General features: G+C 38.4%; 2 protein-coding genes across 8 annotated transcripts in view; one reads left to right on the top strand and one right to left on the bottom strand.

Moving 5' to 3' along the window:
- Nucleotides 1-2: 2 nt before the first annotated feature.
- Nucleotides 3-11,205, top strand: LOC139145258 (uncharacterized). The gene is made up of 6 exons (XM_070716302.1): nucleotides 3-148; nucleotides 1,176-1,374; nucleotides 3,138-3,328; nucleotides 4,332-4,587; nucleotides 7,963-8,186; nucleotides 9,847-11,205. The coding sequence occupies exons 1-6, from the start codon at nucleotides 17-19 to the stop codon at nucleotides 10,438-10,440; spliced, it is 1,596 nt and encodes a 531-aa protein (XP_070572403.1). The 5' UTR covers nucleotides 3-16; the 3' UTR covers nucleotides 10,441-11,205.
- Nucleotides 11,206-16,497: 5,292 nt separating this feature from the next.
- The window catches only part of LOC139145256 (autism susceptibility gene 2 protein-like), a 125,266-nt gene continuing 118,315 nt past the window's right edge, over nucleotides 16,498-23,448 (bottom strand). For all 7 annotated transcript variants that reach the window (XM_070716296.1, XM_070716297.1, XM_070716298.1 and 4 more), the window contains 2 exons: nucleotides 22,812-23,076; nucleotides 16,498-20,873 (listed from right to left, as the gene is read on the bottom strand). In XM_070716296.1, the coding sequence (XP_070572397.1) occupies nucleotides 19,823-20,873; nucleotides 22,812-23,076 (1,316 nt within the window). In that variant the 3' untranslated portion in view covers nucleotides 16,498-19,822. The remainder of the gene's footprint in view (nucleotides 20,874-22,811; nucleotides 23,077-23,448) is intronic.

Below are 23,448 nucleotides of genomic sequence, written 5' to 3'. Positions count from 1 at the left end.
GACCGCAGCATGACTGATGACGTCAGAAGTTTGGTCGCCATATTTTCGTGACGTTCCACGCACTGCGGACGACCAGTCTTCAAAATACTTTTTGCCGGGAAATTTGTTTGCATCCTACAAATTGGTTTGGAAGATGAATACCTTTGTGGTAAGAGAATCATAATTTTTTTTCTAATTTTGTTTAGAAACCGGAAGAAAAGCTCTATCGAGTCTTCTTAGTTTTACAAATGACCCTAAACAGCTCGAAAGGCGCGAATATGTTGCAGATGGTACAATCGTATTGTTATTTATAAATTTGAAGTGACAGGGACGTAAGTAAGGTCTTTATTTGTCCAACGATCCGGTGAGAAACATGTGATGACGTTGCAAATGCAATGCTAGGTTGCAGCACATCGGAATGGAGAACCGAGTCGCTACGTACAAAGACAGAAAATGAGGAAGTGCGAGCATTACCTGTGGTGGCGCTGTTTTTGAACCAGCAATATTTCATTTCTAATTTTTTTGGCTTAATTTTTACACGGATGTAGAGTAATCGGAGTTTTTATCGGAATTAGTTCAAAAATCGAATGAATAATAGGGATGCCTTACTGATTTTCGAAATTAGTAATTTCCGTATAAATAATGTGGACAACTTACATCCATTTTGACAAGAGATGAAATGAATTTGAATGAATTTTGAAACTGAAAGTAAAAAACATTTACAAAGACAGCTGAAAGTGAAGGAACTATTACCATAATAATATGCACTCTGTGTAACATATTCTGAAATATTTTCAAAAGGTAAGCATTGGCAAGACATACCTTTCTCGACTCACATTTTGAGTATTAACCGTACAATTGTCACACAAATTTTTCAAAATGTGTACATCCAAGGAAAAGATATTTAAGTTGTTCATGTTAAGTGGGTTAGAAAAGTACAATAAAATAAATAAATCTGGACCTGTTCTGAAAGTCTAAAATTTCTTTTGTGTTGGGTTAGATTGAAGGAAATATTGCCGTGCTAGCATCAGAAGACATACATCACAAATGTGGTTGGGCTGTAATTTATCAGATGGGATAAGATTCCAATCTGAGATCCAATTCTTTTATGTGGCGACATTCAATGAGACCTGCCTCTGGACAGCGCAGCTGTGCCTTATTTCACACTGACATATTGTAGTGATTTTTGTATTCAGGCTCATCCCAGTGTGCGCATGAAAGGCTCAGAAAATAACTGGAATCCCAAGCAGTGCAGAGATTCCAACTGTCCACAGAATGCCAAAGGTGCTCACATGCACTGCCCTTTCTGTGTGAAGACGGAATCCTACCATGACCCGGTTATCCTGCGAGCTCACTTCAGAGTCAAGCATGTTGATAAGGGACTTGATTTTGCCGGTAAGTCTATGAATTGTCAAATATTTGTCAATTGTTTCAAATTCAACATCAGGGGCCATTTTCACTCATAATTTTTGAAATATTGAAAGATAGAACATTGAACATGATGCAACCCCATTAAAATAATTTTTAACTTTAGTTTCCATGATAACCGGATTTTTATACCAATAACAATAAATGTTAATTTGAAGAATAAATTGAAATGATTATCTTTTTGATCAGTTCCTCATTCAGGAAATATTATTGTAATATAAAGCCTTTGAGCGCCAAAGTCGTTGTTTATCACCTTTATAAAATATACCCCAGCCAATTTTTCAGATTTTCTGCCAAAATTGTGATAAAAACTAATGAAATGTGATGTCCTTTTGGTTGAAGGTTATCAAAAAATTATTGAAAAATTCAAAACAATTAGTAAAATGTTGAACTAAAATTTTGATGGGGAAAAATCACAGCACTCAAAGGGTTAATTTTAGCTATGAACTTCATATTGTTTTATAGGTTGATGAACATATTCACAGTGCAATACTACCATAAATGTGCAATTTTCTGCATTTGATACGAGCATTTTCAAATGCAGACATACATTGAGATATTGACCAGTTTACAATAAAATGTACCGTAGGAGCACCAAACTGTGCATATAGAATGCACTGGTGAAACTCAAGTGGCATACACTTCCTTAGGTAATATTATGCCAGTGTATTGAAATTTCAGCATGAAACATTCCAAAGAATATTTTCTTTGAAACCTTAAAAAATTTGGAAATTACATTGGTCCCGAAATATGTATATTTTCAGTTGACCAATGTTCATCACAAGTGACTTGTATTTCTATGAATGGGCATAAGTAGTGATTAGATTACACTTTGCTTAGCATTACAGATGACATCTCAAATACCGGTAATAAAAAAAATGTAGCCACCATTTTAAAAGTTGAAGCCATTGTCACTGTAATTGTTTTTCCTGTAATTTGTTTTGTTTGATAAATCCACAATTCCCTTTCTAAATAAACTTCACCTTATATTTATTGATCTCGTAAATACAGTATATAGTAAGTCATATTAAAGGCCAATTTGACAGGTTCTGACTGTGGTATGTCACGAAAGTAGCACTGTTGTATTTGCATCTCAACCAATCAGTTCACCGTATTTTCACTGTCAATGTACTTCGATGTGTAATATAATTATCAATTTTCGCTTTCATTCTGCATGATGTGATATTTCTTGAATAATGCATCACCACATTGACAATCAGTACAAAAGGTTATGAAACCTCAAAATTTGAAGATCGTTATATTTAACAGGTGTGATAGTACTTACAATTTGTAGGGATTTTCTCTCAGTCTAAAATAACTTAATGCTTAACACCTTCAACAGCTCGCCTTTTATTCAATTTGTTTTTCCGTGTCAGTTTAATAGGAATTTCATAAAATTTCCTTGTCACACATAAGCCATTATAATTTAATTATATATAGAATGTTCTTGAGTTAAAAAGAACTCTAGTAAGTGGCACGTCAAATTGGCTTAGAAGGGTACACTTCATAACTCTTGTCTTTCTTCGCCAAGTGAATGCAAATGTGCGAAAATCTGCTGCATTTTTTACCAATACATGCATATTTTATGTGTGTCCCTGAAGAAATTATCTGAGTGATAATGCCGAATGACTCTCAAATTTATCGGGTGTAATAATCTGTTCACGGGTGAAAGAAGATGCCTTCGCTTATGAGAAATGACGCGTAAAGAAATGTTTGATTGCTGATGACAGGTCTGAAGGTGTTGCGATGCTGTGAACAGTGTGAAATTATTGGAGCCATCAAGGGTGAGAAAAAATTCAAGGGAGCCCACTGGCACTGCTACAAGTGCCGCAATGGTTTCAACCGCAGAGATGAAGCCATGAAGCACTACAAGACTCACTTCAGAAATCCGCACACGACGTTCCAGATACAGATTGCACAGGTCAGTGTGACTGAATGCCAGCAATATCGGTGCATTGTCTTCATTTGTTTGCTGTCAGTTCTTTCCGGGCCCCAGTCTGTCACACTGCAACATTTCACCCCCAACAAAACATCAGGAATATTGCAAAATTGGGAAATTCTGCTTTCTGAGTTATAGCTACCTGCATTTATCAATAGTTCCAACAGTTCCAAGTATGAATGTCCAAACTTTGATTTTTGTTGATATGACGAAACATCACACATTTTCTCTTCATCACATTTCATCGATCAGTATCTGATGATGAATGCAGATTTTCTTATGCAGGATCTGAGATACTCCGTTGTCATGAAACTTCAAATTGCATTTATTTTCACCCTCTTGAACACATATAATATTTGTGTGTAATACTGTTGGTTCTATAGCAAAGCTTCATCTCTGTAGAGGGACATGGATGTGAACAGATTAATTTCGATCCCTGGTGTATACATCAGCTGCCACATCATTGAAAACATGATATGCATCAACTTTCTTTGTACAAGGGTGACATCATATTGAATATCTGGAAATATATACCTTGGAAACCAATGCTCGTTTGCAACTTTACATCATCAGTCAACACGCCACTCCCTCACCAAACATCAGCACAGTACTATATTCAGCTTTTCTTCAGCTCTCATGGTTAATGACATTTTCACAAACCATCACTTAATGTACACAACTACAGCATGTTGATGTGTCAGCCATCAAAATAGTAACCATCAAGGCAACAACAGAATAGCCAGTTGTTTTTGCTAAATAGCTGCTCTAAGCGGCACCATGTAAATGAACAATATGTCACTGCAATCTGCAAACTTGAGAAAGAAGCATCTTGTTTTTGAAGAACAAAGAAAGTGTCTTTCAAGATGAAACAATACAAATACACGTACATTCAAAAGCGTACCATGAGACAGTTTTAGATTGGCTTTCTAGTAGTACTCAAACACGGTTATGAATTAAGACTAGAGGTATTATTCTTTGTCCACAGGACATAGGGAGTCCCGAAGCATGGGACATCACAGCTACCTCAACTGACGTGGTACTCTCACAGTCTGGCAACATCACTGTACCATCACACATCAGCGAAGAGATCACCATCCACCCAGTGCTGACAGAGGCCGTCATGACGACGTCCACCAACGCCAGCAGCGACAGCGATGTCAGTCTATCAAAAGGCCCTGATACCACGGCAACCATATCTGCCAATGGACTGGCAGTGGCTGCGACTGAGACAGTCAACTCAGGTTTGTGGTCAATTAGTCAATTCTAAAAATGTTCCACCAATTTGATGTGCTTCTGTCTTCTATTGCCTGCTTATCGGCAAGACTTCCTCCACCATTATTCCTAAACTACCCTTGTCCATGATAAAGTATACAAGCCTAGGTCGCATTTAATTTTAGACCGCCATACATCCCACGGGTGGCTATCATAGTTTTCACTTTAATGACGTGCCTTCAGCACTTTTAATAGCTGAATGGATTCTTTTTAGCCATTGTGTGATTCAACAACACAGTTAGCCTACTAACACTAAGCGTAACTCCCTGAGGGAAATGCACTTCGCTTTAAGGGTTTCACTGAATCAGATATGTTTTCCCGTTTTTTGAGAAAATGAGCCAGTAATGAATGGTGGATCCACCTGGGGGTCTGTTGGTGTGTAGGACAATGTCTTCTAGCAGTTGGCATTGGTAATAACAGGTCATATATAATTTTTATGTATATAAGAAATGCTAAAAGTTTCTTTATCAGGAATGTTTAGGTAGTATGTTCTTCAAAAATGAAAGTTTTAACGCTTTCCTTTTGGAAATTTAAACCATTCTTTTTCATAATCAAGAATAAAAAATTAGAGGTTGCTGTACATATTTTGAAACAACTTACCAAAATTTACAAACATTTGAAATTCAAAATGGCTGCTGTCCCTGTGCTAACTTTAAAGGAAAAAAATACCGCAATTATACGGTGTCGCTTAAATTTGATCAGAATTGGTATATACCAGTATTGGTTACCAATAATCAACAATAAATGTTGTTTCTATCTGTTCTTCAGTGGAGGAAAATTCTACGTTGATGTTATGGCAATGATTTCTGCACAGTAGCACCAGAAAAACAACAAGAAATATTTAAACCAGAAAAACAAGAATGACAAAAGTAATTAAGGTCTAACTTTAGGTAATGGAGGTCAACTTTAGCAACATGCATAGCAGAAACAAGCCCCTCTTAGTTTAGTATAAACGGTCTTCCCCCATCTACTGTCTATGGTTGCAGCTGGTCTGTTAATATGTAACACTTCATAAACAATGACAGGAAATGAGTCAAGATCAGTGGAGTTTGCCTGTTCCTGCACATTTGCAGGATTTCACTTTTTCTTACCTCATTTGCACATTTTTGACACTGATGTGTTCATTTGAACAAATTCACATCTCAACCCCTGCATCTACCTGTACACCAAATACTGAGATGGTAGCTTTGGCGGTATGGGAGCCTTTGTGTGTGATGGACATACATCCGCACATACCCACAAATATACAGACATACAAACATGCAAATCAGATGCAAATGACTGATTCAGCTTATACGATAACCTCACATTGGTACACCAAATGTGAGCTAAAAATAAGATTTTCACAAGAGCAAGACTGAAAATTGCATGCACTCTACTGCTTCAAAACCAAGTGCAAACAAGCAACATATTGAGCAGCCAGATCTGTCCAAAACCGAGAACAATTATTGAATGTGGATCAATCGTTTTCCACTGGAAACATGGTCCCTCCTAGATGGAGGGACTATGCTCAGTTATACTATAGGAGCACGTGGAAATGTGGATGATGGCGCTACTCAAAATAAAAATATTGATTATCAAGGATACAAAATACATCTTTTCTTCAGTGTTAGACAGCTACAGTGGCATTCACAGATACTTAGGGCAGAGTGTGCACTCTGAGAATTTTTAGGGTTTGAACTTGGGTAATGAGAAAATTTTAGCTGGAATGAAGTCAGTGATTCCAAAAATGGCAGTTATTGAACATCACTTAATTTTACCAGATCCTTCAAAGGAAGCCTCACTAGGTATAAAATTAGACCTTCAGTGAAAATTACAGTGTTCAGTGAAAATGTACAATGAAGACGTTTACAACATCGTGACCCTGAATAAATGTAGCTTTCTCTTGCAGCGTTTTTTGTGAAAAGTATTGAACAATGCTCAACCCTTGTTGGTTAGACCAATCATAATGAGTGTTACATATAAGATAATAAAATCACCATAAGAGAGGACTATTGAGCCTGTAGATTTCCTTTTTTTGCATTAAAATGGGAACCATATCCGCATGAAGGAAATCACAACAAGCAAAATATGTAATCAGCAATCTGAAATACAGACTAGACTTCTGTAAATTTTACTGTCTGTGAAAAGGAAACCACAGAAGTGTATGTTTACCCTCCTCACTATATCATTAAATTTCAGTGTAATCTTGTTATTTTCAATGGTGTGCTGAGATTGAGTATCCAGCACAGTTTGTTGAGAGCACAGAACCTTAAACCCTTTTTGCAAGCAAATTTCCATACAGCGCTGTTTTCTATGGGAAAGTTGGACGCTGCAGAGGTAAACGAGGCGATGGGGTTAATTGCTCAGAAAGCAAGACTTTATAAACTTGGCCCATTAGAAGCATGATACATCTTGTTTCTATTATAGCTAGTACTATGCTTGTGACCGTTTCCTCTGACCCTATCAGTCTTGCCAACATCTTTGGAAATAAATTGTATTGCCCCGGGGCAATCCACGGAGTCTGTTAGGAAGCCAGAAAAATTGGCTAGATGTGCACGTTGAAATATTCATCATATAAATAATTGCTTTTTGCCAGGTTTTAGCATGTGTGGATCATATTACATTTTATGATCCCAAACATCTCTGTTGTATCTCGAGGGCTTTCGAGAGGGACGGGAAAGCGTTTAACATTTTCATAAACTTAATATCCCGAGGTTATGTGGAAACAAGCACCATGGAAGATCAATCGATAAATTTTCACAAATGGGGAGAAACACCTAAGTACTTGGGAAACGTGAGGTGAAAGAGCGAACAGATCGATACAGCTTGAAGTATTTCCAACATTACATCCCGGTTTCAACAGAAAAACGATCACACTTGCAAAATCTGCTGCTCAGCTAACAACATGATAAGCTGCGAAACGAAATCTCTCACCCTTAAGATATTCTCTCTCAAATGAAAATGATCCGTTGCAAATCTTCAAAACGACCTAAATACATATCTGACAGAAGCAATATCATTTCCACTTCAAAAAAGAGGCAATTCCTGAAGGAGGGAGATTTGTCATTCAGTCAGTAGGAATTGAGAACTGTGTAGTTTTATCACTATCAGTTTATGGTAAATACAAAATGTACGCTCATATTTTCTGGACAAGAGTATGGTACAGTTGATTGAAATAATTTATTCATAAATCTAGAGGCATTGCACATCTACTCACTTCATTATTAAAGTATTCTGATATTAAAACTTAAACATCAGTTTTTTGGCCACGCTACAAATATTTTTTTTTGCTGTCACTCATAATCTTAGTACCTTAGTATTTATTTTTTAATAACGGCAATATTTCTTGTCTGGATTTACAGAGGGGTCTGGTCAGGCAGTTATATTGATAGAGAGTGTCTCTGCGGCCGAGAATGTACATGAAGAGGAAACGACGATATACCGCCCAGTCAACGATGACGCCTACAAGAAAGACGCCTTGGATCCAAAAGTAGAGCTACTTGAGAAGCAATTAGCGCAGGCACAGGAAGAGAAAACCCAAATGGAGAAACAGCTCAGGGCAGAAATACAGAAACTAAGAAACCAGGTCAGATCATGTTCAGGTCTAAGATATCGCGAGTGAGTGCCCTGCTTGACTATCTGAAGCTGTACGACGACTGTGAACAGTTTAGTTTAGGTTGGCAGGCCCAGACCTCGTACCATTGATAGCCCTGTCAATATTGAATCAACAGCTCCCTCTGGAGTGTGTTTTCTGAACTCCCCCAGGGACAAGAAATTTTGTGGTAGACTGATTTAGCCCCGCAGAGTGGTTGTAAACATTTGTGATTATGAATGTAAAGTTCTCAACTGGCCCACCGGTCAACCTGGATTTCATAATTATAATTTATGTCACTGATACAATTGTATTTCTGTGGATTTTGGCTTCAGTCTGTGGATTTTGTTTGGTTTCCAGCATACAGCTATGTATACCTTAGTGAAAAAGGAGACTCATGTTTTCACCTTCCCACAGTGTTCTCTGCTGCCCAGGGAAAAATCCTAGAATGTGGTTAATTTACATAACAATGATTAATTTGTATGTTCATTTGTTATGCAAATGACTTATACTGCACACCATTATCCTATGAATAGATTTGTCTAAAACCACAGGGGCAACCTGCCCATCAAAATCCACTCGTGGAGAATCGTTCTGAGTAGATGATGCCAGGGCATGTTTCTAATGCAATCTATATAAGGTACTTTACAAGGCCAGTAAAACCAAACAAATACCATTATTGACACCTGATGCAGTAACCTATGGGACTGAACCATCTGATAAATTCTACCACGGTGTACTATAATCTACACAAACTGGGGCATGGAGCACCGTAACTTGTGTCACTGAGCTCTGTTTGATCTTTGAGACCTTACAGCTGCCTACCGTACTCATAAATACATGGGAAAGAACAGCCTTGCCAAATTTACTGATATTAACCTGAACATTTTTACTTAACACATTTCACCCAATAGACATCAATCTTCGCCACTGAAAATAATGGCCCTGTACTGAACTTTTGGCGGTGAACAGGTTGAAAGATACTATGAACAATTTATAAATTGTAATGAAGTACATGAACCAAATCTATTGACTGTTTCACTTATTTATCAAATATGAATTCCTATGACCTGACCCTGGATTGTGTGTCCCTTGAAAATGTTAAAAATCAAATCGTGTATACAAACCAGAGAATATCCACACAGTATTTGATGACTAGTATATTTGCTACTGTGTAGACTACATACTGAGACACTTCAGTATTGCATCTTCAGCAATATCTGCATTGAACAATGCAATTAGTCACAAATCACGGCGTTTTATGAGAAATCTTTTAATTTAGGTGAAGTCGAGCATTTGCTTTGTGTCGTGCAGCGTGCTGTTTCACGATATAATTGATTTTAACATTGTTATGTAGTTAATATTACATTCTATTGTATTTTATGCCTTGTCATACTGGTACATATTTTAGTTCACACAATATTGATTTAAATCATGTCAGATTGTATTTTATGTCATATCATATCATTTCCATTGTAATCTGGTATTGTGTTTGTTTCAAATCATGTCCTATATCGATTTGTGTTCTTAATCACGTTATGTACTCTCTCACACCAAATAATATAAATGTGGTTCACATCATACCATATCCTGCATTACATTCCTGTTTGCATCTTGCATTTTTACAATCCATTTTCCTTTTATCTCATCACAGGTGCACACACTTACGACTTCAAACGCAATGTTACAACAGCAACTGCAGTGCACTCAGCAAACAACACTGCAGCGGCTGCCCACCGACACCCAGGCCGACCTGGAGCAGTTGGTCAGCCACATGGAACAGCAATACAGCAGCCTTCTGCACCACCACCTAGGACAGCTGAGGCAGTACTACCAGGCAGAAGAGGCGACGGACAGCGCCGAGGAAATGTCATCATCCATGGAGCAGGCCACGGAGTACGAAACACCAACTCAGACCGCATCTCAGGAAATGGAGCAGATTGTTGTGACGAGCCAGTCTGCGCAGGTGCACACCGTGGATATCGACTCGGAGACTGTAACGACGACTGCGCTAAGGGAGATGTGTCGAGACCCCAATCGGGAAACTGATCTAGTGATCACAGAGGGACACTACGTCGTGAAGGACAAGAACACAAAAGACGGCATGCCGGAGCTCGTCATCGTAGAAATTAATAACAAACCTGACACAGCTGATGAAAATGAGGAACAAGGAACTACTCCTCAAAAGAGGAAAAGCGATTCCGACACCGATGACATGACTGAAGCAAAGAGAGAAAGACACACATGAGGTCATTGTTTTCTCTGTAAGAACCTCAAATTAGGGAATGTGACTGCATATCCGCATATGCAGACATTGAAGAGCTTAAAGTCATTATACCCCAACTGCTGTAAAGAGCTCAACATGTCCATGCAATCAAAAGGAGCTGAACGCCAGACAGTCCGCTTCAAAGGAGACAGACCATTGACTTTCCAGGGGGTGTTGCAAGCTTTCCGGGAAATGGAGACCCGTTCCTAAATCATTGCTGAGGGGAGGGAAGTGCAACAGAGCTTTTAGCTTTTTTTGAATAGTCGCTGAAAGCAGCGAGGAAAAAGTCATAATGCAGAGAAAAGTAGACAGATGTTTTTACTGCCTTCAGGCTCTTGTATCTAACATCCCTGATATTTCCTCGGACTGTGAAACTACAACCCCAGCATTCCTCCCCCGTGTATCAGATCACATTGGATTTGGCCTATCATTCCCCCTGATGGGCAATTTCATTCTTCTGTTGTGAAGGGGGATGAAGATTTGATCATCGCTGTGAGCTGCCGTGGCTCTCTAATGTTGTATCTGAAATTTTGCCGCTGCTTTTCTAAAGGAGCTGGCGATAATGACATTTTACGTTGTAAAGAAGTATCTCTTTTCAGCGGGCGTGTTGAACTGCAGCTAAGCTGCATTGAGTAATTACGTCAGTGCGGAGGCCAGCTGACTATAGAAAATAAATTATTGTCACTCTTTTGTTTTGTACGATTTAGTTTTATGTTGATACAAATACATGAAACATGAAATGAAAAATACTGTGTGATAATTGTTGTCTATACTGCTTTTAACACTTTTCATATATAACCTGTGTGCTATAATCACATGCTAGGTGTACAATCAAAGTTGAAACCTCACACAGACTGCCTCAAACCCTCAAATTAATTGTCCAGTACTAAATGGTGTGGTCTGGTTTGAAGGAATGGGATTAACGGTACCGTTTTTACTTATATCTGTATCAATCTCATAATGGTTTCCAAGCGTTTTCTGACAGTCTTGCCACAGTGGGTGTTTTTTCACACAATTTGTAAAATCATCGCTTTCTGAGAATGACTGCATTTACCAAAGATTTTGCATAAAACAGTTGAGCATATCAACATGCTGGCTCAAATTTTTTTCTCCTTTATTTTTGGCTGACATAATCAAAAAGATCGCTCAACCCTCTGGGAAAAATCAAAATTGCCTTGCTAGGTGTGTTGTAGGGTTGTGATAACGTGTTCAGGCACGTTGAATCTGAGTTCAAGTGCAACCTCCTTTCACAGGCGACTTTATCAATTTGCAGGTTAGGATCTGTACGGAAAGAATGTTGAATGGAAGACAATTCTGTGATAAAACCAGAGCTGCTGCAGTTTCTCTTCGTTCCACTTCACTACACTCTGTCAAAATTCATAACTTTACAAATCGTTTTCCACATCACTGAGAGTACTTTTGACAATCAATAGGCATTTATGGTGATGTGCGGAAAAGATGGAAAACTCTCCGATTTCCATTATGGACTTCTTTGAAGATATTTTCTGCTATCAGAATATCTAGTCAACCGAAACGACGATGGACATTTTTTTTCATCTCCTAATAGAACATTTTGCAAAGTGGTATTAAATTATGAACAGCCAAGGTATAAAATGTCAAAATGGAAAAAATTGCCAATAAAGTGAAAGTCATGTTACCAAAAGAAACTTTCAATTTCTACCCAACGCAGTAGTTGGATCAGTACTGGATAAATCTTGACCAAGCAAGCAGTGTGATTGGTTAAAATTCCTTGGACAAACTCAGATATATACTGGTTTGTGTAAATTGCAGTTTCTTTCAAAAAACCCTGAACAAGAACAGAGCAAAATGTGGAAAAAAATAATGTGATTAAAAGTATTTGATAAAGAATCCTATGAAACGCATAGATCCCTTAATCACTGTACCTTTACACAAGACTTTACCGTTACAAAACCATAGAGTGATATCTATGTATCTGATCACCTTTGCAGGCCTGAGGCAATATCTCTATCCATGTCTTGCTCTTCATCGAGGATATTGTTATCTGACCTTTTATATATATATATATATATATATATATATATATATATATATATAAATAAACAGATTACTTCAAGTACAAAGTAATGAAATCTATTACTTAAGTTTCATGCATCTTGCAATCCTCAGATAGAGTGAAAGGATTTCTAGCTCGACAGTCCTACATATATGATTGGGACGAACCATTCTATTTGTAGGTAGTGTTAAAATTCGACAAATAATATTTGTTTTGGTGGCGACATTTTGAAACCAACTCAGAGCGTTTGTTTAACAGTGTAGATTTGTCAGCATCGATAATGTGCAGCTTTTTTTGATATACAAAGATTACATCGCTTATTCATGTTAGAGTAGCTCAATGCTTTACCAATGATTGACCATGAAATGTCAAAGTCTTGTCCCTTATTTCTTAAGTTCCATACATATTTTGATAACTCGGTGTCGTTTTTGTATCTCTCGTTGCGGAACGACTTCATGTGATTAGTGTAGCGCGTCTTGAAGGTGTTATCAGTGAGGCCGATATAAACCCTCTCTCCGTTGCCCTCCGTTGATACGTTGGCCTTGTACACCACGCCTTTGACTTGACAGTTACCCTTCAAGGGGCATGCCGACTTAACCCTGCAATTGCAATCAGCTGGTTGGTCCTTACGCTGTTCTCCGGAGATTACCCTCTTGTTGTGCGATTTGATTATACTTGCCATATTCCTCATACAGCTATAACTCACTTTAATTGTGTTTCTGTTGAAGATCTTGTGAAGTTTAGACCCCTTTGGAAAATATTTATCAACAAGTTGGAGAAATTTCCTGCCGATTTTAGTTTCCACGTTCTTACTGAAAGGGGGGGGTTGAACCACATGATATGACGCTTCCTGTTATTGCTTCTCCTCGCTGATTGGTTGGTCTTGGTGAATTCAATTTGTTCGGTGTAGCCGCTTGCCTTTAGCGCTGTATTGTATCGCCCTTTATATTTATCAAAGATGCCCTTATCACTAGATATTGTTGAGATGCGTTTGCTTATTGCATCAGGTATGTGATTAATATATATATATATATATATATATATATATATATATATATATATATATATATATATATATATATATATATATATATATATATATATATATATATATATATATATATATATATATAGACAAATGGTCTCCAGAATTGTGTTGACGAATATCATGTTTTCCACAGGGGCATTATGGTTAATATCATCTGTACCAGAAACTAAAACTCTATGATAAACCTGTTTTTTTGAGCAACTGTGAAAAGGCCCACAAAATGTCACCAGCCTCCACATGAAATATTTATCACTTCATTTGTACAAGAGTATAACGACGCTTACAGTGTTTACATAAGAGGACATTTCAATAAATTATTTACTATTGCAGTAAATCATATCTTTATCTCTTGCTTGGCATATAAAAATCAATAAATAGAAACAAACATAAAAAAATATACTTCCAATTTACATTGAGCAGCTGTTTTATCAAATACATTGAAATATACTATTTGCTTATACGTGTCAGTACTTAACGGCTACAGCATTTTGCAAAAGCTGATATGTGGCACTTTCATGGTGCTGGGGCGGTATTTTCAGACGCGCCGTACCGGCAACAACACGGTTTCCAGCATGGAATGAAATATGCCAGTATTCACGCAGGGGGAATATCGGTATTACGGCTACCCAACGTAGAATTGAAGATAATCCCCCCAGCTTACCATACCATATTTGATAAATCTTTCAAATAAATCTGCTTTTATAATCCTGTCATATTGTAATCCCCCTACTTGTGATTGCATTCCTGATGGAGAAGTAATGAGGTCATGTGTGAACTACACACCGATGCGTGACAGCTAAATTTTACAGTGGTGACTGTCCATAATTTTAATGAGTGGCTAGGGTGTACTTCCTCGCAGTACTTATATAATGATGTTTTCCCTGCAGCTTTCGGGGGACTCTGGTTCAAAACGCTGCAGGATTACTACCAAAATAACCTTTCGCATACACGCAGGAAAGGCAAAGGCTGCACAAACCACTTTATGCTGAAGAACACTTTCTAATACACATCACAGATATTAAACCTGCTGTACTTTGGTATCAAAAAGAAAAGGCCAGAGGTTGGCAAGCTGTAAGAGTGATTTGGTGGGGGAGGGGGGTTCAAATTTTGCGATGAAACACGCAATATCATGTATAAAAGGAGGAAAATTGAAAAATTTTGGGCAACTGAATACTACACTCTGTATTCCATATCTGTGTGAAACATCACCAAAGATAACAGACAGACGAATGAAAATAATTGACAAGAGAAAGTTCTCTGATATCATCATACACAGATAAGTCTGCAAGACTTGTTATACCCACAGAGTGATATTGTCCTGTGATATACTTGCTAGGAAGAGTTGATTTCATTCAATTAATACTGCAAACACCTAAAGCAAACTATGTCACTCTTGCAAATTAACTGTTTACAACAGATCTGTAATTCTTGATGTACTGCCTGACTGGTTTTGATACTTGAGTTTGTGTAAGGGACCGTCTCAGATTGTTGCATAAGTTCAAAAAGCAAAATTTATTCATTTACAGGGGGGTGGGTTGACCTCCATTCAATTAGTGAACTTCACTTTCGCACTTTTATATTTTGATTACAAGTTCTCTTCACATTGTGTGTAAAAATTAACAAAAACTGCACACGCATACGAACAAATTTTGCTGTAACTATTTCCAACTCGTTTGCATCATACTGACAGCAGTTAGTACTAAAATTTGATCGATTACTTGACGATGAAATGTAGTCAGGGGAAATATATTCTTCATTAGCTATAGCAAAATGTTACATTGTACTCTCAGGCAGGCATCAACATTTCGCTCTTCTGAACTTTCATTTAGGGGAGGGGGATTTAGATGTAACTGAAGGAATTTCGTTTCATGAACTTATGCGACAATCTGAGATGGTCCCTAACAAGTACTATTTGTTGTTTTAGGTCATTTGGAAACAAAAGTTGATGAATTTTAGTTTATGTTGTGAGTTGCTTTAATGTTTTGAAACTGACAAGATTCCACAATGATGTACGGTACGATTTGAGGGCGTCTCAGGTTTGAAATCATAAATCAACAGAACAAAGTTGCCCCAAATTAAATATTTCCCATCAAAGATAGCTATTTTAAGAAGAAACTTGCAGTTCAGGAGAATGGTCACACTGACTACGTTATCCTTCTTTCAATCCTCTGAAATATTGCCATCATCTTTAAGAGTGACTATTTGTGGCTATTGCAGATGATTGCAAATTTCTCTAATAATAATTTTACTTACGGCAAATGGCATAGTGGTCATTCACTGATACCATATTACAAACTTGTAATTTTCAGACCGAAGATGAATGTGTGAAATTTTGCACAAATTTCAGGCTTGAACGAAGACTGGGCATGCTGTATGAAATGCCCCATGAATCTTGTCTTTTTGCATTTTACAGTCTTGGTATAATATGACATTGCTCAAGTTACAGAGAATACTGCCCTCCATGTTAAATGTGTGGGTGTCATAATTTGAATTCTCTTTTGAAAACTTCGCAGTGATCTTTTGTAGACTGAATTTGATCAATGTCACACACCAGATTCAGTACAATGCTCAATAGTCTTAACAAAATCCACAGACTCCAGAGACTTTACATCAATGACTACTGGTACCCTTAGGTAATTTAATTTTCTGCTGACATTTGTAGAAATATCATCTGCAAAGAAAGGATGAGTCCTTCGGCGGTTGCAGCTCGCAAATGGACAGAAGTGCGCCTTAATTGGCAAATTATCATTGAATGTAAGCTGGCTGATGTGTTTTACTGACCACGTTTGGCAAACCACACAAGAGTGGGTGGAATGCAGGTATAACGAAAAGTCGAATCGTACCGCGAGCACCTCAGATTGTTTGCCTCCCTCGACTACCGTATGCCCTCCCACACAAACATAAGATAAGGAAAATATCACAGAATTGAAGAAAGTAATCCACACGACAATTGGCATGTTTTTCAGAGAACTTAATTTACCATTATTTATTATCATTATTATTATTATAATATTCCAATTTTTATAACTAACATTTGTTTTCCATTGAGTTGGAAAAAGATCTGCCTTTGAGATAAATCCAACCAAAAACACTGTATAAAGCTGACCTCATCGGTGACAAAAGAATGACAGTGATATCGCAGAGTTCATTCCATAGCAGTGTTGCAGAGCACAGTAAAGCAAGGGGGGGACAGTCACTGACTATAGATGATTGTACAAAGCTGACGCATGTTACTGAAGAACATGCTTGGCTTGTTACAGAATTCTAGATTGATGGCGACATTTGCTTCTCAGAGAAAACTTGTGTCATTGGATTGTCTCGTATAGCAATAGCTTTTCTGATAGTGTTTTAAGCATATTGTGTTGCAACATGGAAACGTGAACCTCATTTTCTCTGATCTTCACATCTCTGAATATGATACAAACAAACACTTGATTTGTTTTTTCTTAACAAGATTTGCCCAAAAATGACAACTTTCAGATCACTGAAATGCCAAAGTTTAGTTTCTATGTATAAGTCTAATGTTTTTCAAAGGAAACCGTTATGCAGCAAGTTATGCACTAGTAGTTTAGCTTTGAAACATGTACTTTCACAGCCACCATCTGCCTCTGTGTACTCTTTTAAGTGAGTAACGATAACCACAGTCCTCTGAAAGTTTTTGAGTATATTTTGGTAAATATACCAATAGGATTCATGAAAGTACCGGCAACAGAGGCAGTTGTGGTGTAACGCTGTAGAAAGTGCTACAATTTGGGGGGGGGGGGAGGAGAAACACTGACCTCTGTAACACTGCTATGTAAGGAACACTTTGCCATACAATATTAACTCTTGCAATGTGTGGCATTGTACAGCAGTTGTCCTTTGAAAAGGCACACTATGATAGAGAAATTTTGGGTTTTTTTCACTGTAAAAGACATTTACCAAATCCTACGTAAAGATGCATGATGTCATACAAAAAAATATCTTTGTACTTTTTCGTTTTTTTGGTGAGTGCAAATGTGAAAGGTGATGCGTTGCTTTCATGTGTGCGAAACCAACATAGTTTTTAACTGTACACCAAAACTACGTCCCTATTGCTACATGTTATACAACTTACAAAGAAATTATATTCTGATTCCCAAAGTGGGGAAAAAATTCATTTTAACTTTACAGTGAGTTGCTTCAATTGTGTATGACATCATGCACTCACCTACTTTATAATGCATTCTGATTTGTCAAATTGTGCAGAGGTTGAAGTTCACCGGTCAAAGGTGTGACCTTTATGTGACCCCACTCTGCGGCAGCCAGCATACCACATTACAAAATTTACATCCAACAATGCCCCCTTAAAGGTGTCGAGTTTGGAAAATGCATGCAAATGAGCTGAATCCTCTACCAGGCAATTGGCAGTTTCCATAAAATGTGCACTTGAATCAAATTTCAAATTGAAAAGACTAAAATCAGTTTCTCTTCGAAAAAAGATAGTATTTTCAACTTTTTCACTGCCACTTCAAAAATTTCCAGAATGTAAAAAAAAACATGAATCAGTGAATCTACAATGTTTAAATACAAAATGAATTGCCATATATAAGATTTCATCTTTTGAAACACTTGAAAAACAAAAGGCTGTTTGAGCAGTAAAAATGGCGGTGAAAAAGTCAAATATAGTTCCACTAAAGCAGATACAACCATCCTGTGGCAAGCCATATCAAGTGCACACACTTGAAAGTGCGTACATGAGAGCTGTGTGTCAGAAATGCAAATCATGAAATTTTTACGCTTTGCTCTGAAGAACAGAGAATTGTAGCCTCATAGTGAAATGGCCAAAGACATCACATCTTTTCTTTGTGCTGCTTAATTACTTGTTTTTGAGTTGTTTCATTGTTTTTTATGAGAGCTGGAAGGAGAGAGGACATCACAGAAGATCTGGTTTTTTTTGCAACCTTAATCAAAGGCCACAGCTGGGTTGATGGTTGGAGTGTAGGACATTGCATCATACATAACGCTACCCTCTGCCACAATATATCAATCAAAACAGTTTCTACTGATATGCAGAGATAGTACACGTTTGACGAGGCGGCACTCCATACTCCGGGGTGTGACCTTCTGACCCCGCGAAATGACCTGTGTGAACCCCACAACACCTGGTTATGCGTGCAGAGTGTGTTCTGACAGTGATATGTGATAAGCAGGTGAAGGAGTTCAGCTATCACATGCCATTACTTGAACCCTAACAGTTGCAAATATTGCAACTGTATAAACATCTCATTGTGCAACAAACCCAGACTTTTCAAAGATGTAAAGGGGTCAACCATTAGATCGCAGGGGGTGGGTGGTCAAAATTGAATAAACTATCAACAGAGCAAACATTACTTAAAAGTTTTGCGCCCATGCTGGTTTTGGAAAAAAGTAATCAAATAGAGGCTGGTCAACAAAAAGTGTAAATTGGGAAAAAATTAATCTGCAATAAATGTGAAATAATTCAATATTGGCATCCTGACCACCCATCCCTCTAAAAATCTAATGGTATATCCCTAACAAATGAGGAGGGGGGGGGGGTTGTACAGAGTTGAGAGGAGAGTCAGCAATTTAAAACATGACATGTCTCTACACTGGCCCATCCCCAATTCGATACAAAACAGAATGATTTGAAGCAAAGTATAAAGAGGACCATTCCATGGTTTCAGAAATAACGGTGTACAAAAAACAAAAATTCATCAAGTGTCTGTCAAATTTCTTTTGCCTTTTTTTTCAGCAAACAAGCTCTTGCTTCTCAATGGCCACACTTGCATTTGCTACATGCAAAAATTTCTTTAAACAGCCTACTGGCATTTCTCCCCTTGGAACACAAAAGTTTGACCAAGAAGCCGTACACAACATCAAATAAAACACGACTATCACCAGAACATCTCAAAATGCTGATGTACATTTTATACATAAGAATTCCAGTCTTTTTTAAAAAAAGATTTCTATTGGTACTATACATATTCCCCAGAATATAAAATTTTCGCCAAGCTTCCAAGCTTGTACATAAAGAAACAAATACACCAGACAATGGGTTTTCTCTTAATATATAGAATTTTTGTAAAAATTCATTTTTTTTTTCTGAGTTCAAATGAATTTCAGCACACATAAATATCACACTGAATTATTTAGAACTTGAAAAAACTTAAAATTCAGAATTTTCTGTTTCCCAGTTCATAATTAATATAACATATCCCGGAGTTCCTGGTCAGCCATAGCGTACTCCAAGTGCATAGCCGATGTTTCGAAATATATATATATACACACACACAAAATGTTTATCTCAGCGAGTCTTTGTCAGAACTGGGTTTGTCTTTTTGGTCAACTGAATCTTTGTCCTGTGCTGCATTTGAAGCACTTGCTGAAACAGTCTGGCTAACGATTGGCTTGTTGACAGTACTACTTAGCGACACACTTGACACGAGAGGCGGTGGAATGGAACTGGACAAACTCGCGGCGCTTTTCAACGCGGCATTGCTGTGAAAAGGTAGACTGGAGGGCATGAAGAGTGACGGTCTCGAGTGCATTGCCATTCCTAAGTGGTCTCCGCCGTGGAGCAAGCGGTTTCGTTCGGCCGCCAGGCTCTCCTCGCGCAGCCTCTCCCGCTCCTCGGCAAGGTGCGACATGTGTTCCAAGTCACCCCGCCTGCACGGATCCATGGACACCAGGGGGTTATCTCTGGTAAAGTCATGAGGTTCCCTGTCCCGGAATCTGTCTGGTTCCACGAATGGTCCCAGCGGATGGTGTCCACCGAGCGAATGGTGCAACGAGCGCATGATCCTCTCCCGTTCGTACTCTCTGATATCAGGCCTCAATATTAGCTGTTCCCTGGGGAAATCAAACGGCCTCGGATAAGGGCTCCTTATGTGGTCCCATGCCCCGGCATGAGGGTGATGTCCAATCCGCTCAGCCGGATGAGTGGGTATTCCGAATGGTGGCATAACACGACTCCGGTCCATCATAGACAACACTGGAGTCAAGTGAGTCCTACTAGGCTCGGTCCTCGTTACGCCACTTTCTGCACTTACAATAACAACATCATTGTCATCATCCTTGTCTTCATTTTTAACGTCCCCTTTACTTTGCACACTCTCGAATAAACTGTCTGATTGTTTGGAATTATGCACAGAGCTGAGATTTTTGACATCATAGTCCTTTGAATTCCTAGCCGGGGATTCATCCCGCCTGGTTTTGTCCACCAATGGTACAGGCTCTGTATCCGGTACTTTGTCCGGTAAGCTGTTCAGTGTTCTCTTCTTGTCTTTGTCCGCACTCTTTTCACTTCCGTTTTCGGAATGAACTGACGACCTTTCTGAGTGGTGGTCATCTCTGCTGGATGCAAGACACAAAAAAGGATTATGATTTAATTGACGCACATCACTAAAAATCATGGACTCTAGATTTTTTCCGCAAAAAAAAACACCTGAAAATACAAGAAAAATAACTAATCAACTTTTGGCAAGACTGAAGGACCCTGGGCCCACATTGAAGAATTTTGCAAATCAACATAATCCTAAAGGGTTATGTTTATATGAACTGTAGGAGGGCCCCCTAGCTGCCTTATAAAAGCAGTTTGTTTTCCTAGGGAGTCCTATTTATATTAACTGCAGTAGGGCCCCCTAGGAAAGCCAAATTGTTGTTATAAGGAAGAGCAGTGCCAAGTGTCCTTCAGCTGTGAAAACGCCATATCAGCAAGATTGTTTAGTTAAGCCTGACATTCAAGAGTAATTTGATGTGGGTCTTCTTCATTGGTTACCTTCTTGTCATAGAAAATGCCTTATCAATCAAGTCAGAGGGCACATTCTTGAGAAACTCATCAACGAGTAATTCTTTACCACTTCATATTCTCTTGTCAATCCACAAGCTGTTATGTGAGACCTACGCAATGAAATGCCTGTTCTATGCAGATCATGTTTTCGGCATCTATGGTAAGTCTTTCATTCTTGGCAACTTGTAGTTTACATGCAGCCTTCACTATAAGCAAATAACAGACTTAAATGACAACTGCAGAAGACAGTGTCTACAAACACTTTGACTCCTATTTCACAGTGTAAAAGTCCATCCTTCCTATTCAAAACAATAGGGTTTTCCCAAAAGTTTAGTGATGACAGGGTCAAAGAGAGGATGATCAATAAACAATTTACCATTTTTGTTATATTTATTTTACTGAAAATAGATTATGAACAAATGCAATGTGACATTATTACACTGTTAAGCCTAGTGTTCTGGGAGGGGCAGGGAGTGAGGAAGGGGGAGCAATACAGAATATAAAAGTGTTTGTACATAGCAAGTATACCATCATCAACCCTATTAAAGTACCTGGTACGTGAACTATTGCCACATAGCAGGGGTTGACTCAGTTAGTTTCATTCTCTCTGAATTCTCTAGCTACAAGCTCGTTCAACATTGGAAGCGATACAATTTTACACAGCCATCTTGTTCAACATTTTCCAGTCTGTCACTTCCATATCATGGAAGCAGTACAATTTCATAGGACTCGTTAGCTTTAGTTTGGTTTGAGGATAGTCATTTTTGTCTATAAATTAAATAGGCTAGGTAACATCAAGTACACAGAATATCGCTCTCTTTTAGAAGGGGGAGAACAGTAGAACACTTTGCCACTAGCATGTCATAAGTCTCATGCCAATTTGTCCAGAATTGAAGTCAAGTGTTTGGAAATCCACAGCATGTTCTTCATTTTCCAGCTCAACTTAGACTGATAAATGATAAATTAACTTCACTGATACATAAATAATTAAATAATGTTTAATTACTAGACATCATGCTCCACTGACACCATTACATGCTACAACGAGTCGCATGTTTGTACTCTAGTTCACGGAAAAATCCATCAAGGGCCTGGATCTCCAGGGTTATCTGATGATTTGCCAGACAAATTCTGACAGTGCAATTGCTTTGCGGAAGTAAAATTTTCATTTGACTTGGACTTACTAGTAATCTGTACTCTCTTCATCCATGCAGTGGATAAATTTATAAACAGTTGAATACGATACTTACGATGGAAATTTTTTGGCGAATCTTTTTGATCTAGGGTAGTTTCAACCAGGTGACTTGTCAAATGGAAGGACAAGACTTGTAATCTGGCAGAAATAGGTTTCCTTGTAAACTGAAGTCGTTACATGTATATGATCTTTACGTGTGTATCAAGGACTTGTCGTTTTGTGCCGTGTATTAACTACTGTATGTGACTTTCATTGACTTTAAGGCAAAGTCCAATGAGAAAATGATATCACCTCTTGAACTCACCGCTGTCTAGTACTATCTCTGTCATTGCTCGTGGAGCGGCACTCCATCCTCTCCAGTTCGTGTATCCTCCTCTCTCGGTCAGCCTCATTTACAGCAGCACTCAGCGCCTCCCTCTCACGCTCGCTGTCCGGTTTGACCGTGGGCCAGGGTGGGGGCGCTGTCGGGAAACTGGGTGGAGTCCGGTGTAGCCTGTTCCAGGCATCGTGGGGACTGCCGAGGGCGTGAAGGCTGCTCATTTCCCGGTTGTTCAGCAAACCGTTACCCGCTAAATAGTTCAAGAAAACACAAAACACACACTATTGCTCATGGATCAGTACAAGCATGTATGGGATATCTATGTTGTGAATCAATACAACTACCTTCACAGCAGTTAATATTTCATTGTAGTCTACTGAGTTTGTGTGAAAAGAAATCGAGTCACCACACAACGGCAAAATCTGAATTACACCACTATCTACAGGGGTATATCAGCTCAGTGAAAGAACCTAACTTGATGCTCACGAATTTCTCATGGTAAAAGCTGTAATTGCTTAAAGAAAAGTATTTCCAACAAACTGTCAAAGACGCTTCCTGTTTGCTATGGCCTGCATACTCACATGCCCTCACTCTGACAAATTTGACACAAAGGACTCTTGAA

The sequence above is a fragment of the Ptychodera flava genome, chromosome 12 (genome assembly GCF_041260155.1).
Source record: "Ptychodera flava strain L36383 chromosome 12, AS_Pfla_20210202, whole genome shotgun sequence".
Classification (NCBI taxonomy): domain Eukaryota; kingdom Metazoa; phylum Hemichordata; class Enteropneusta; family Ptychoderidae; genus Ptychodera; species Ptychodera flava.
This window is presented reverse-complemented; position numbering and strand designations above follow the sequence as displayed.

Coding starts and splice junctions, on each gene's coding strand:
- LOC139145258 (XM_070716302.1), top strand. CDS start 17: ATGACGTCAGAAGTTTGGTCGCCATATTTTCGTGACGTTCCACGCACT. Junction 4,588..7,962: donor GACTGAGACAGTCAACTCAG/GTTTGTGGTCAA, acceptor CTGGATTTACAG/AGGGGTCTGGTCAGGCAGTT. Junction 8,187..9,846: donor TACAGAAACTAAGAAACCAG/GTCAGATCATGT, acceptor ATCTCATCACAG/GTGCACACACTTACGACTTC.